The sequence below is a fragment of the Tachysurus fulvidraco genome, chromosome 23 (assembly GCF_022655615.1).
Source record: "Tachysurus fulvidraco isolate hzauxx_2018 chromosome 23, HZAU_PFXX_2.0, whole genome shotgun sequence".
Taxonomy (NCBI): Eukaryota; Metazoa; Chordata; class Actinopteri; order Siluriformes; family Bagridae; genus Tachysurus; species Tachysurus fulvidraco.
This window is the reverse complement of record NC_062540.1, coordinates 21626336-21641335: the sequence shown is the minus strand read 5'-3', so window position 1 is coordinate 21641335 and position 15000 is coordinate 21626336. Positions and strand designations below refer to the sequence as shown.

General features: G+C 40.4%; 2 protein-coding genes across 14 annotated transcripts in view; both read left to right on the top strand.

Moving 5' to 3' along the window:
- The window catches only part of iqsec1a (IQ motif and Sec7 domain ArfGEF 1a), a 94658-nt gene extending 85653 nt beyond the window's left edge, over window positions 1-9005 (top strand). For 7 of the 10 annotated variants that reach the window (XM_027159473.2, XM_047807020.1, XM_027159474.2 and 4 more), the window contains 3 exons: window positions 1065-1244; window positions 2853-2902; window positions 5741-9005. In XM_027159473.2, the coding sequence (XP_027015274.2) occupies window positions 1065-1244; window positions 2853-2902; window positions 5741-6283 (773 nt within the window). In that variant the 3' untranslated portion in view covers window positions 6284-9005. Of the gene's footprint in view, window positions 1-1064; window positions 1245-2777; window positions 2903-3250; window positions 4440-5740 lie in introns of those variants that run through there. The other 3 variants (XM_047807023.1, XM_027159478.2, XM_027159479.2) reach the window with 3 other exon arrangements.
- Window positions 9006-11922: 2917 nt separating this feature from the next.
- gp9 (glycoprotein IX (platelet)) overlaps window positions 11923-15000 on the top strand; it is a 3550-nt gene continuing 472 nt past the window's right edge. Inside the window, exons 1-3 of one of the 4 annotated variants that reach the window (XM_027159472.2) lie at window positions 11923-12031; window positions 12231-12278; window positions 14426-15000. The exon at window positions 14426-15000 is cut by the window's right edge and continues 472 nt beyond it. In XM_027159472.2, coding sequence (XP_027015273.1) covers window positions 14427-15000 — 574 coding nt within the window. In that variant the 5' untranslated portion in view covers window positions 11923-12031; window positions 12231-12278; window position 14426. Of the gene's footprint in view, window positions 12279-14410 lie in introns of all 4 variants that reach the window. The other 3 variants (XM_047806778.1, XM_027159471.2, XM_027159470.2) reach the window with 3 other exon arrangements.

The window sequence follows — 15000 nt, the reverse complement described above, 5'->3', positions numbered from 1 at the left end:
ATACATGGGGTTAAAGGTCAGCATAGCCTAAAATATAATAATAATAATAATAATAATAATAATAATAATAATAATAATAATAATAATAATAATAATAATAATAATAACAATAATAATAAAAGGGAAAATAAAAACAGGTCCTTTCATGTCTCAGTCTCACAGGAGAAGGTGAGCAGGAGAACATCTTTATTTCACTCTATCTCCATCCACATGCACTGTTTCCATGGCAACAGTCTCACAATCTGTGAGTCTATAACTGATTGAAGGAGTTTTATCTGTTCAAGATGAAAATAAAGAAAAACAGAGACTTAAATTCTTTAAGACATCAAACATCTATTTATTTATTTATTTATTTATTTATTTATTTATTTATTTATTTATTTGTGCTTTTTTTTTATTGGTTTCTACCAGACAGATTAGATGTTTATTAATACTAATGTGTTTATATAAAAAATACATATATATATGTTCCTTTATTTCATTTTAAACATCTAACATTTTGTGAAACGTCCTACAATTCAACGGTTCATAACAATCATCATTATTCTGTCTATATTAAATGAAATTAGGACCAAAAATAAAACTCGTTCCAAATTTGCTTTATTAGTAAAATTAAGTGTTTTAGCAAAAAAAAAACATTTTACAAATATATGAACAAATAAGGGAAGAGAATCGAGATATTTTATTATATTTCGAATCTAGAAATAATCAAGCATTTGCTGAAATTCCTTGGGATTTAATTATAATTGTATATTTTTAATAAAAATATTTTATTATTATTATTATCATCATCAACAACAACAACAACAACAATAATAATAATAATAGAATATTTGCAATAAAATTATTATTATTATTATTATTATTATTATTGATAGCATCGCCCCTTTCAGATTTAATCTTAAGTCACAGAGAGGAGAAAAAAACTCATTTTTAACATATTTTTTCATATTTTCTTAAATTCTGATATTTGTCCTGCTCTGATATTTGGACGGTGTTCAGTTCAGTTGTCCAGATTGTCCATCACTTGTGTTAAATAACACGCAGGGTGTTTGTGTTCCCAGCCGAGCTGGAGAAGCAGAAAGGTGTGGTGAGGCCCAGCATGTCTCAGAGCATGTCCGGTCTGAAGAAGGAGACGGGGAACGGCACCATGAGCCGCGCCAGCCTGGATGACACCTACGCCATGGGGGAGGGGCTAAAGAGGAGCGCGCTCAGTAGCTCCCTGCGGGACCTTTCTGAAACAGGTGAGATGTGGGCGCTGTATTACAGGTGTAGGTGTAAACTTTTAGGTGTAGATGTTTGGGGTGTTGATCTCACAGACACATCGTTCCTGTTTATTATTTTATAGATATAAAGGTATTTTTATATAAAGTGAGATTTCTCATGCATATTGACAGCTGGAACCTCAGTAATGAGATAAGATTAATGATAAGAAACAAACATGTATTTATGTATTTTAACAAATAAACAAGTCAATAATAATTAATAGGTAAGAAGGTCATTATGTAAACAAGCACATAAATATGCAAATAAATGATTATGTATAACAACAAATAATAATATAACAAGTAAATCGTTAGTAAGTCGAAAGTATGGAAATAATTCAGAATTTAACCAATAAATAGTAAATACTTATAATAAATATAGATAGATAGATAGATAGATAGATAGATAGATAGATAGATAGATAGATAGATAGATAGATAGATAGATAGATAGATAGATATCTCGACGGATCAGACTGATGTTATTGAGTGTAGTGTCTGGTTGTTGTGCTGTGGATTAGATTAGATTAGATGTGAAACACAGCTCCTCTACATCCTGTACACCCACCTGAGGGTCTCATGCTGTCTTCATGTCGTCTTTGTAACATCTCATGTGTTTAAAGTGTGTGATGTTTCATGTTAACGATGGAACTACTGACTCATTACTCATACATCCGACTGACCAGAATGTGGATCTGATCGAAGGCACTTGAGGTCATTTGGCACTTGGCTTTAATGAAACACATCTAGGCAGATTTCATCTCCATCGATCATTAAGCCAAGAGAAAACTACATCTCTAAGTGCTGGGGTTATTTTATCTTGGTTCAAAACTACATCTCTAAGTGCTGGGGTTATTTTATCTTGGTTCAAAACTACATCTCTAAGTGCTGGGGCTATTTTATCTTGGTTCAGCTGTCAGTTGGTCATCAGCACTGACGGAATAAAACCAGAAGTCATTTTATACTGTAGTAAAATTATAAACATTTGTCATGCAGCGTATCTTCGTAAAAATACCTCGTAATTCCTCCTACCAAACTCCACCCCAAAACCCCACCCCCAAAACTCCACCCCTCCCAAACTCCACCCCCAAAACTCCACCCCTCCCTGCAGCCTGGCCTTGGTTGTCCAGCATCACAGACGAAGCCCCTCATGTTTTAAAGCTTAATTGCGGCATGAGTTATAATCAGTTATAATCCTGATGGTAAAGCCGTACAGAAGCCGAACGTTCACGCGCCCAGTCACATCCCGTATCATGACTTAAGTCTTTGTACCAAGGAGCCAATCAAAAACCCCTAAATAATCATCGGATGACTTTAAAAAAATGTTTTAATTAAAGTAAATAAAGACAGAATATTAGCTTAGACTGCACCACTAGTCAGGACTAAAGTTACATTTATGAGACATTTATTTATTAATAAAAAACATTCCTTGTCCTTTAGTCCTGCTACAAACACCACCACCCTCCCCTCACCTCTGACCTCTGGCTCTCATTTCCTTTTGGCAAATAATAGAGTAAAGGGGCGTGTCCACAACTAGCCCTGGTATGATGCCCATCTCTAATCTGTGGTGTTGCATGTCTCGGGCAGGCAAGCGTGGCCGCCGCACCAGTGCAGGATCACTAGACAGCAATATGGAAGTAAGTAGGAAGCAGCGGATGTCCGGTTTATTCTCTGCTCGTGATGTGCTAAAGAACACAACGCACAAAGCAAAAGCACTAACTAAAAAGCGAACGATTCCCCGAGCAACCCTTAACCGGCTAATGATTTCTTTTGTTATGCTCTTGCACCCTCTGATGCTTCATGGTCCTTTCCCTTCAGGAAGCCTGACCTGTCCGCCTGCTCACACGCATGCATATGGAACCCTGACCATGTCTCTGTGTGCTTCTCAAAGCAAGCATGTTCTCTACTAACCCTCGCTTCACCGCCACCATCTTGTTTGCTTCCATGTTCATGTGGTTCCTCATTGTGTCACTTCACTTTCACAGGCATGACACAGACCTTCAGCTCCATCCTCTGACCCCTCAACCTTCACCTTCCAAACTTTACATCCAGGCTAGCGATGAAATTTGTGTCATTTGTGGGCGTGGCCTGTACAGTCTGAAGTAAATAGCCTTAATGTCCAGCCTACTAGTGTCTTTATTAACCTTACATGCTACGTGCAGCCCAAGGAACTTTATGAAATCATGCCTAGTGCTAGTGTAAAGATGTGAAGACATTAGCATGTTCTCAGAGACATGCGTATTCCATTTTTCGGAAAAGGAAAGCAAATGGAGTTCATTAGCATATCTTCAGTCAGATATTAGACGAGATGTGGGTTGGGACGACGGTAGACGTCATCGCAGCTCAACATCGCTGAACTGCAGGTGTGGCGTTAGATCGTTAATGACCAATCCAGAGGAGACAGTGGAGATAAAACGCTCTGTGAGATGACATGAGGAACAAACCTGGACTACAGAGGAGTAAAGACAAACAGCTTCTGCATGTCAACAATCTGCTCCCATCATCCTAACGAGATGCATGTGACAGATCTCCCCAGCCTTTATCTACAACATCTCATTTTGTGGGATATTTCGGTGCTTAAAAGAGGATTCCATCTCCAAAAATCTATTTTTAGGTTTATTCGGCTTTTTAATAAGAGGGTTCTTCTTGGAGCTCTTCTGTGTGGAGTCTGTGTGGGTTCAGTATTGAGGGAAGAACTTTAAATGGCCGGTAGTTCAATTAGAGGAGTTGGGATTTGGCTGCTTCAAGTAGAGAAGAATAAGTTTCATGTAACACCGATAGAGGAAAAGGTTCTTAAAGGGTTCTTTTAGGGTACTTCTGGTGGTTAAATGTTCTAGCCTTTCTACTTTGGAAGCTTCAGGTTGTAAAGAAAGCAAGAACAAAAAATAGATGAACTTTCAACAAGAACTTTAGATGTTCGATGTTCTGACAGAGGTCTTGAGTTTGTAATCTGTTTAATATAAGGTACTTACAAGATCTCTGCAGTTCTTTCCTGCAGGACCTTCAAGAATATTATTCCTATTTATGCCACAGTGTTTTAAAGTTCTATATATCTCAGATGGGGTCACGGCGGCTTAGTGGTTAGCACGTTCGCCTCACACCTCCAGGGTCGGGGGTTCGATTCCCACCTCTGCCTTGTGTGTGTGGAGTTTGCATGTTCTCCCCGTGCCTCGGGGGTTTCCTCCAGGTACTCCGGTTTCCTCCCCCGGTCCAAAGACATGCATGGTAGGTTGATTGGCATCTCTGGAAAATTGTCCGTAGTGTGTGTGTGTGTGTGTGTGTGTGTGTGAGTGAATGAGAGTGTGTGTGTGCCCTGTGATGGGTTGGCACTCCGTCCAGGGTGTATCCTGCCTCGATGCCCGATGACGCCTGAGATAGGCACAGGCTCCCCGTGACCCGAGAAGTTCAGATAAGCGGTAGGGAATGAATGAATGAATGAATGAATATCTTAGATTATTCTGGAGGACTAAACTGAGGGAATTCCATTACAGAGGCGGAGTTTTAATGTCTCCATGTGGAACTCTATAACTGTCAATTTAGACAGTTCCAAGTAAAACCCCTTTAGGAAGCTGTGGATGCTTAAAGATCCAAAGAACCCTTGAGGAACTCTGATTAAAGAGCAGATAGACCATCTTGATTTTCACCATGAAGGGTTGATCCTTGACAGGATGAAAGTGTATGGATTTGGAAGATCTTAAGTTAGTAACGGTGTGAGTCAGACAACCCTCAGGACGAGAACCAAGTGATGGAGTGTGAGCTCGTAGCAGGGAAGTGAGAACCTGGAACTAAATGGATATTTGGTGGAATTCTTCTTTAAACACTTCTTTTATTACACGTCACCTCCTTATACATCCTCCTTCAGCTGAATCGTTTACACACACACACACCATTTATTTATTTATTTATTTATTTATTTATTTATTTATTTATTAAAACATAGTTCTGCTGTTAGAGTTTTGGAGAACTGTAGACATCAGCATCCCTTTTTCACTGACATGGTGTTGGTGCCTGTTCCATGGAACCAGGAAGCTGTTCCAGTTAAAGTGTAAGATCTGAAAGACAAATTCCAAACAAAGAAAAACCTTCTGCAAAAACGTGAAGGTCTAAAATAAAGTTCTTTAGCAGCGTGTGATAGAAATAACTGGACAAAATGAAAGGCCAGAGAAATCTCCGTCTGTGTGTCCTGGTTTAAAGCTAGCTGAATGAAGGAATTTTATTACTCAGGGTTTTAGATCTGCATTTTAGACACTTTTAGGAATCCTGCTCTTTCGAGGAGGAGAAGCTGACGGTGGCTTCGGCCGTTACCATGTTGGTGTAAAAGGTGGTGGAGATCTACAGATCAACGCTGAAGATGATCTCATGAGCTTTAACCTGCTAGTCCAGCGAGAGATGTTTGTTATTGTGTGTGTTGTATGTTTGAGGTGACATTGTTCTTCTCGTATACTGTCTCTGCCAACCCACCCCACCCCCCACAGGGCTCCATCATTAGCGGTCCTTCTCAGCTGCCTCGGAGAGCTCCGTCCATCCAAGACCGTCCTCCTCGTTCACACTGCTCCAACACCAACCCTTCCTCCTCCTCTGCTTCCACGCTGCTCGGATCACTCTTCAGCAGCAAGCGAGGAAAACCTCCGCCTCATCCTCCGCTTCCTGCTCCACCCTCATCCTCGCGCCTTCCCATCTCCCACATGCCCCACCCCATCAACATGCACCAGACCACCCAGGCCCAACGTTTCCAACACTGTTCTTTCCCTCAAGACCCTCCACCGTATCAGCACCACCATCACTATGACCCACCTCCTGTTGGACTCCGGTTCCACCGCCAGCACTCGAGCCACGTCTCCACACCACAACAACCTCAGCTCCCTCACAACCTCCTCCACCAACACCAACATCGTCGTCATCAACTTCACCACTACCATCAACAACGGCACGAACACCGGGAGCAGCAGCTCACGTCATCCGTCGTGTGTCCCACCAGCTCCAAACCCAAACACTGTGGCATCAGCACGGTGGTGTGAGGATACGACCAGATCGATCATCTCACTCCTGAGACGGTTCCACAGAGTCCTTCTAACCTGGACGTGTTCCAGTGGTGGATGGAAGGAGGATCGGAACGTCTTCGGCGAGGACTACGTGAACTTTTCCAGCGTCGCGGTGTAGAACCTAATGCTTTTTATTTTAGTTTCCCAAAAACAAATCAGGACAATTAGTAAAACCGTGCGGCGGAGACGACAGAGCCGTCGCTCGCTCGCACTCGTCCTTAAATTGTATTTATCGTGTATGAGGAAAAGCTTTGTGTGTTATCGTCTGCATCATTTCTAAATGTGCCAATAATCCTTGTGTGTATCGGCGCTGTGTGAACTGTAACCTGTGTGCTAGAGTTTAGTGTTAAACTGGATCACAGATGTTCTATATACTGTAAAAAACACAAAAAACAAATCTATATATAAACATATTCACAGAGTTTTTTAAATATTATGAACAAATAGAGATGAAATATCGTGCCGTGGAGGCTGGAAGATCTGTTCTGATGTTTTACGTTAAAAAGGTTTTAAATGCAGAAGCACTGAGCTATAAACCCACGAGGACGTGGATCAGCTGCCTGGTGGAGCTACAAACACACCAACCGGACGCTAACAGCACTTTCTTATAGATTTAGATTCAAATTAGATCGGATTTAGATTAGTTTTTAGACTTTCAGACGTTTCGACGTCCCTCACCGAGCACTCGTCTAATTTTCTCTTCCTTTTTTTTTTTTTTTAAGTACCTCATTTCACAAGAATGTGGAAAATGACTGTATTTTATTCTGAAGTAACGTTTTTATTTTTGTTTGTTTTCTGAAAGAAAATGATGCAAATAATGAAATCAAATTGTTTTCTTTTAGCAAATATATTTGGTTAAATTTACATCTTTAAACCTCTGCACAAGTTCTACAGACGTTATGCACAAACCTACAGAAGGCCAGTGAGAGAGTTTTAACTCCGACGTGCAATAAGTTTAGAGATTTAGGAGGACGAGGAAACGCCACACGCTCACAAATAAATAAACAAGTAAATACAAATAAAAAAGAGAAGAAACACCTCGATTATTAATCGATAAAAGTTTAGTAAAAATTGCATTGTCCTTTTAATGCACGGTGTTTTATTCGTTTACTGTTTCATTCCTTTTTCCTTTTTTTTTAGAATTAAATTTTAGTTTTTATTCTGAATTCTATTCACTCTTTTTTTCTTCTCTTTTCCTTTTTTTCTTGACCCCCCCCCTCAAAAAAAATGTAGAATTATGTTTCATTTCCCTTTTTATTCATTTTTTTTATTTCATTCAAACTTGGAAAACAAAATATATATTTAATACGCGCATTAATCGAATGATTAATTATTTGATTTGAACTCCGTTCTTAATTTATTTATTCATTTTTTATGGGTTTTATTTTTTTATTATTAGGAAAATAATTCGCACATCTTTTTGCCCCTTCAGTTTGGTGGCTCCTCGTCCTCGGCTTTCTGTCGGCTTCTGTTTCTTTCCCACAGTAAATGTTATAGAAGTGGCTCATAAACTAAAAGTGAACCACTCGCTTTAGTGAAATGTCCGACGTTAAGTTTGTGTCCTGTGTCAACTGTTGCAGGGTTTTTTGTTTTTTTCCTTTTTGTGTGTCCCAGTAAAAGAAATCAGTGTTACGTTGACAGTTAAGTGCAATCGTACGAAAAGAAATCCGTTCTCCAGCTTGTGTTGTTTCTGTACAAGATTCAGGTGAATAATGCGACAGTTTATGCAAATCTCTTTCCTTCCAGACGATAGAGAGTTTTTTACAGAATGTAAATGCGGCGATGAAACACAGAAGCACATTAAATCTGTTTCTGACCGAACCACAGACGCATGCTGACGAATACATTTATTATTTTCTTTCTTCCAGAGTGAATAGCGATAATTTTATAAAGTGTTTTGTTCAGACGGCGGATTCGTGATTCGTCCTGATGAAGTTTTAAGGAGAGAGTTTAGAATACGGCATTATTCTCATCATTTTCTGTAACCTGTGATGATGATGATGATGATGATGATGATGACGACTAGACTGTTCTTCACCGAGCCCGTGTGAGATATATTCTGAGCGCCGCACAGATCCGAGACGTCTCGTTTCACTGTGAGCTGATGGACACTCCAGATGGACAAGACTCACTTTGTTCCCCCTCTTTCTTTTTTTTTTTGTAGCCTCGATGTTGAACTTGCTGTCGTACTGCGTTGTGTTTCTCTGAAGTGCAGCATGCAGATCATCTCCACATATTCAGTGTAGAATAATAGATAGAAGAAAGAAGTCACATGTCTGTCTGTCTGTCTGTTTGTCTGTCTGTCTGTCTGTCTGTCTGTCTGTCTGTCTGTCTGTCTGTCTGTGACGAGGATCGAGTGAGAAATCGTCAGTGTACCAAATGAAGCTGATGATGATGATGATGATGATGATGATGATGATGATGATGATGAGTGGTGTGTGTTTAAGGTTGTTGGACTTGTTCACTGCCTCAGTGAGCTGCCAGTCTGCTGAGAGAGAGAGAGAGAGAGAGAGAGAGAGAGAGAGAGAGAGAGAGAGACAGAGAGACAGAGAGAATGAGAGAGAGTGAATGAGAGAGAGAGAGAGAGAGAGAGGAGAAATGAAATGCTCTCATTTTGATATTCAGTCTGTTTGTAAGCTTCGAATGCGATTAATGTCAAACTGTGACAATGCTGAGAAATAAAACAATGTTAAACAACTGTGTTCAGTTTCTCGTGTAAAATCTCAGTGTGCCTCATCTTAATTAATAAATAAATAGATAGATAGATAGATAGATAGATAGATAGATAGATAGATAGATAGATAGATAGATAGATAGATAGATAGATAGATAGATAGATAGATAGATAGATAAATAAATAAATTCCTCATTCTGGTCATAAGACTTTTAGAAGAAAGCACATTTACTTTAGAGACTTTTTTCTGGGTGTTTTTAAACAGAGTAAAGTACAAACTCAGATTTATTCACATTATTTTCATTTTAAAATCTAAACCCTGTGATGTTTTATTTAGTTTCATCTCTAACTACCCCAGGGGTCGGTGACCTTAAACACTCAGGGCCATTAGGACCCGTTTCCCACAGAATATAAACACAGGGAGCCACAAAACCCTTCTGACATGTAAAATGAAGAGAACGCCGCATATGTCGTTTTTTACCTTTATGGAAAGTGTAGAATAAACTGTAGTGTGTTGTGTTTATGAAATCACTGAACTGCTACCGAGTGAACGACATTTTATTTCTGCAGGCAAACAAAAATATTTTGAACAGTTTGAACTAAAGTAAAAAGACGCTGGGTCGAAGGTTACTTTCAAATAAAATCTTCAATGTCTAATTGAGTCCTCTTCGGCTCTCAAGTTTTGAAGACAGGCGAGCGTGACATCTCCAACCACCCCCCCCACCCCAATTTTTTTCATTGGTTGTTGCGTTAAATCTTTCCCAGATATTGCTATTATCTGATTGGCTGTTGTGTCGCCTCTTGTTTTGATTGGCTGATAAGTGTCAGGCTCGACTAATAACTCCAGGTGAGACGCGCTTGGTTCCTGCCCATTTCCATAGAGACAGCGGTGCGGACTGATACATTCTGGGCGCTGCGGCTTATTAAATATATGATAAATAGTCAAAAAGTTTTTCTGCGTGAGAAATACGATGTGTTGCGGGAAAGCGTGAGAAAAGACCCGAATGCGTGACTGTCACGTTAATGCGTGACTGTCACTCTCAATGCGTGACTGTCACTCTCAATGCGTGACTGTCACTCTCAATGCGTGACTGTCACTCTCAATGCGTGACTGTCACTCTCAATGCGTGACTGTCACTCTCAATGCGTGACTGTCACTCTCAATGCGTGACTGTCACTCTCAATGCGTGACTGTCACTCTCAATGCGTGACTGTCACTCTCAATGCGTGACACCTGACAGCCTGCATGACATCAAAACTTTAACTTGACGGCTGCAGCAAACCAAACACGCGTCTGCTTCTGTGTCGGATTTCACAAGTCGGCGGTTATGACGCATATTTTGAGCGACAAAAAATGTAAACACGGTTGATTTTAATGTTACAAGAGCATCATAATCTTAGAATTTAGAATTACTTTTTTAAACTAACTAACTAACTAAAATAAAATAAATATAAATAAAATTTTTATTTTCCAAATGTACAGGGAGCCGCAGCAGAGGGATGAAAGAGCCACATGCGGCTCCGGAGCCACGTGTTGTCGAGCCCTGAACTAGTGGATATTAGAAAGCCAACAGAGCTGATATCAGAACAGTTTTTTTTTTTATTATTATTTTGTGTTTTTCGAACCTTGAACGCTTCAGAGACTGACGTCACACTTACTCGCTTTGACCACCAGGGGGCACAAGAAAACAACTCAATAATTAGATAAGGTTGTGTTCATTTTAATTTTTTTAAATCAATTTTATAATAATAATATTTTAAATAAAATAAACCATATTTCGGTAAGACACGTTTGTATAAAATAATTGTGTGTCTTGTTGAGGATTGTGTTCCTGAGGCTGGATGTGATCTGTGTTGTTCAGTCCTAAACTGTGCACAGAGTCTGAAATGAGATCCATCGTATTTTCATGATTATATCTGTGAGCGTTTATCCAGAGTTTTTATCTTTTCTCCTTCAGCTGTTAAGTTCAATTCTCCTGCTCTTCGTTTTCGTTTCATTCAGTTGTTTCCTCTCATTTTTTGGTTGGCTTCGACTGGAGAGAACTGAAGGAGCAGGAAGTTGGCCACATATTCACAGGTTGGAGTTTCCCGAGTCAATAACTCCTGAGCTAAACGCTGTTACTACACAAATAACACCTCTTTTCTATCGTAGTAATGTAGAGAGGCAGCTACAACCGCGTTTTGTGTAGTAACAGCGTTTAGCTCAGGAGTTATCGACTCGGGAAACTCCCACCTGTGAATATGTGGCCGACTTTACTTAAGACGCCGAGGCGCTTTTTTCCTTCTCGATAGGTGAGTAACGTTGGTTTTGCTTTGTTACACAGAACTAATATATGCCTTTGTCCTTTACATCATTATGCTTGTGTGGCATTTTTGCTTGTTTGTTTATCTACAATCGTATTGTTCTTCCCTTCAGCTATGATAAAGACACGTTTCTTTCTGTTAGTCGCCTGGGTTACGTATGTATGTGTGGGCGGAGCTATCGATACAGGGGTGGGACCCGTTTGGGTTAGGGGCGTGTTTGTTTTGGTGATTTTATATGTCAACATTGGCTTTCATACAACGGAGACCCCACCTTTAACACACAAACGGTACAATACTGTATATTCTATAATACATTCCTTACCACACACCATACAGTATGGGACATGTCCTCTTATGTAAACAATCAACAACAGGTTAACGTGTGTACTAACAACTCTAGATGAAGACACATAACTCAACAATTCAGTATAGTGATTACTCTGAAAGTTAGAACACAACCTTATGTCACTTTATAAACACATACAGTGTCAGTGCAGCACTTATGTAGGTCTAAAGACTCTTTATGAGCTCTGATCTTCTCTTACTGCTTTATTTCTGAAACTGAAACGTTCACTGATGAAAGTTGAGGCTTTTTTGAACTCTGGTGTTGGAGATAAACTTATCAGCGGCTCACAGAGACACGTCTCTGCACGTGAAGATTCTAACGATCAGACACTCGTCCACTTCCTCTCAGTGAGACGACCCGGAGAGGACTTGCGAGATCTCCTGAGAGAAACGGCACAAAAGTACAGGCTTATTTATATACTAATTATCTAGCATGCTAAATGCTAACCTGATAACTAGCTAACAGAATTGTGATGTATTCATGTTAAAAGTAGGAACAAAAATCTATCATACCTTTAAAATATTTGTATAACTATTTATAACTGAAACCCAATTTAATTGTTCAATTTAGGGATTTATGTTCTTATACATTATTTAAAGCTAATAAACACCTGAAACTACAAGCTGCCAGCGAGACTAAAAACACAGGTACGATTTCACTTCACTTTTATATTACGTTTATTTGTCATCAGTGAACTTGTAATAATTAAAAAGTGAACAAAGTTTTCTTTACATTTTGAAATATTTTTATTAATTTTAATATTAATGATGGGGTCACGGTGTCTTAGTGGTTATCACGTTCGCCTCACACCTCCAGGGTTGGGGGTTCGATTCCCACCTCCACCTTGTGTGTGTGGAGTTTGCATGTTCTCCCCGTGCCTCGGGGGTTTCCTCCGGGTACTCTGGTTTCCTCCCCCGGTCCAAAGACATGCATGGTAGGTTGATTGGCATCTCTGGAAAATTGTCCGTAGTGTGTGAGTGTGTGAGTGAATGAGAGTGTGTGTGTGCCCTGTGATGGGTTGGCACTCCGTCCAGGGTGTATCCTGCCTCGATGCCCGATGACGCCTGAGATAGGCACAGGCTCCCCGTGACCCGAGAAGTTCGGATAAGTGGTAGAAGATGTATGAATAATATTAATTAATTACAGAGTTTGAGTCTCAGTCAGTAGTCTTTGTCAGTAGTCTCGGTCTGTAGTGTGAACACGTTTCAGCCATAATTTTATTTCTATATTTAACCATTTTAAAAATTTTGGATGAAAATGAAATAAAATGTAAGGTTCGTTGAGGATTAAACTTGAATGAGCTTGTTAATGAGGGTCTCAGCAGATACTCCAGAGGGGCGTGGCCTATGACCAGGTGCTGTCAATCAAAGTCTAATATAACAAAGAGCAAAGAGGCGTAATGAGAAAAAAAAGTGTGTCTGTGTGAAAATGTGTGTGAGTGTGAGAATGTGTGTGTGTGTGTGTGTGTGTGTGTGTGTGTGTGTGTGTGTGTGTGTGTGTGTGTGAGAGAGTGTGTGTCTGTGTGAAAGTGAGTGTGTGTGTGTGTGTGTGTATGTGTGTGAGAGAGAGTGTGTGTGTGTGTGAGAGAGAGTGTGTGTCTGTGTGAAAGTGTGTGTGTGTGTGTATGTGTGTGAGAGAGAGTGTGTGTGTGTGTGTGTGTGTGTGTGTGTGTGTGTGTGTGAGAGAGAGAGAGAGAGAGAGAGAGAGAGAGAGAGAGAGAGAATGTGTGTGTGTGTGTGTATGAAGGAGTCTCCAGTATGTGTGTGTGTGTGATATGTATGAAGGAGTCTCCAGTGTGTGTGTGTGTGTGTGTGTGTGTGTGTGTGTGTGTGTGTGTGTGTATGTGTGTGTGTGTGTGTGTGTGTCTGTGTGAGTATGTGTGTGTGTGTGTGTGTGTATGAAGGAGTCTCTGAGCTCTGTGTCTCAGTCAAGCTCAGTGAAGCTGGAACTTGAAGTTCTCCACATCTTCAGGACAGCGGAGTTTATACTTCTGTGTGTTTCTCAGTAACAAGATGAGATTGAGAATAAAGAGAGAGAATAAAGAGAGAGAGAATAGAGAGAGAATAAAGAGAGACAGAGAGAATAAAGAGAGAGAATAGAGAGACAGAGAGAATAGAGAGAGAATAAAGAGACAGAGAGAATAAAGAGAGAGAATAGAGAGACAGAGAGAATAGAGAGAGAATAGAGAGAGAATAAAGAGAGACAGAGAGAATAGAGAGAGAGAATAGAGAGAGAATAAAGAGAGACAGAGAGAATAAAGAGAGAATAAAGAGAGAGAATAGAGGGAGACAGAGAGAATAGAGAGAGAATAAAGAGAGAGAATAGAGAGAGAGAATAGAGAGAGAATAAAGAGAGACAGAGAGAATAAAGAGAGAGAATAGAGACAGAGAGAATAAAGAGACAGAGAGAATAAAGAGAGAGAGAATAAAAAAGAGAGAATAGAGAGACAGAGAGAATAGAGAGAGAATAGAGAGAGAATAGAGAGAGAGAATAGAGAGAGAATAAAGAGAGACAGAGAGAATAAAGAGAGAGAATAGAGACAGAGAGAATAGAGAGAGAATAAAGAGAGACAGAGAGAATAAAGAGAGAGAGAATAAAGAGACTGCTGAGTAGACGAGTGTTTCGAGCTGACAGAACAAATGAAGTCATATTTAAACTCTAAACTAATAAACATTTTGCTGATGTGTTTTTGTAAGAAACTCTAAAGTGATGCTACGTTGCTGTGGTGTGAGAGGTTTGTTGTAGGAGAGTAAATCAGCGTCAGTGTGATCTCACACAGCTCGTCTCTCCTCAGGATGATCTCAGGTCTCTCCGTAGCTGTGATTCTCCTTCTCGTGAGAGTCGTCTGGTCGTCGTGCAGCTTCTCGACCTCGCCATCATCAGGTGTGAGCGTGAACTGCAGCTCTCAGAATCTCAGCAGAATTCCTGATTTCCCATCAAACACCACTGAGCTTTATCTACAGCACAACCTCCTGCTCACGGTTCCTCCAGGGTTCTTCGACTCGTTTCTGAAGCTTCGTGTGGTGGATCTGTCTGAGAATCCCTTCCACTGTGGCTGTAACATCCAGTACCTTAGAGCCTGGCTCCTGAAGAACCAAGACGTGAACATAGCGAGTCCTACGTGTTCCATGCCGCCGTCTCTGGCACACAGAACCATCGCCGGTCTCAGCGTGACCGAGTTCTCGTCCTGTGTGATGAACCGTTGCTCCGCTGCAGGTTATAACCTGGCGTTAGCGCTCCTGCTGTGTGGAGTCCTGGGCTTGTTGCTCTGGAGTCTCTTCCTGGCCAAAGATCTGTCATTCACTCTGGGCATCGGAGAGAAGCACGGCAGCCTGAGGGCCGAGTCCCTGCGCTCGCTCAAACCCAAAC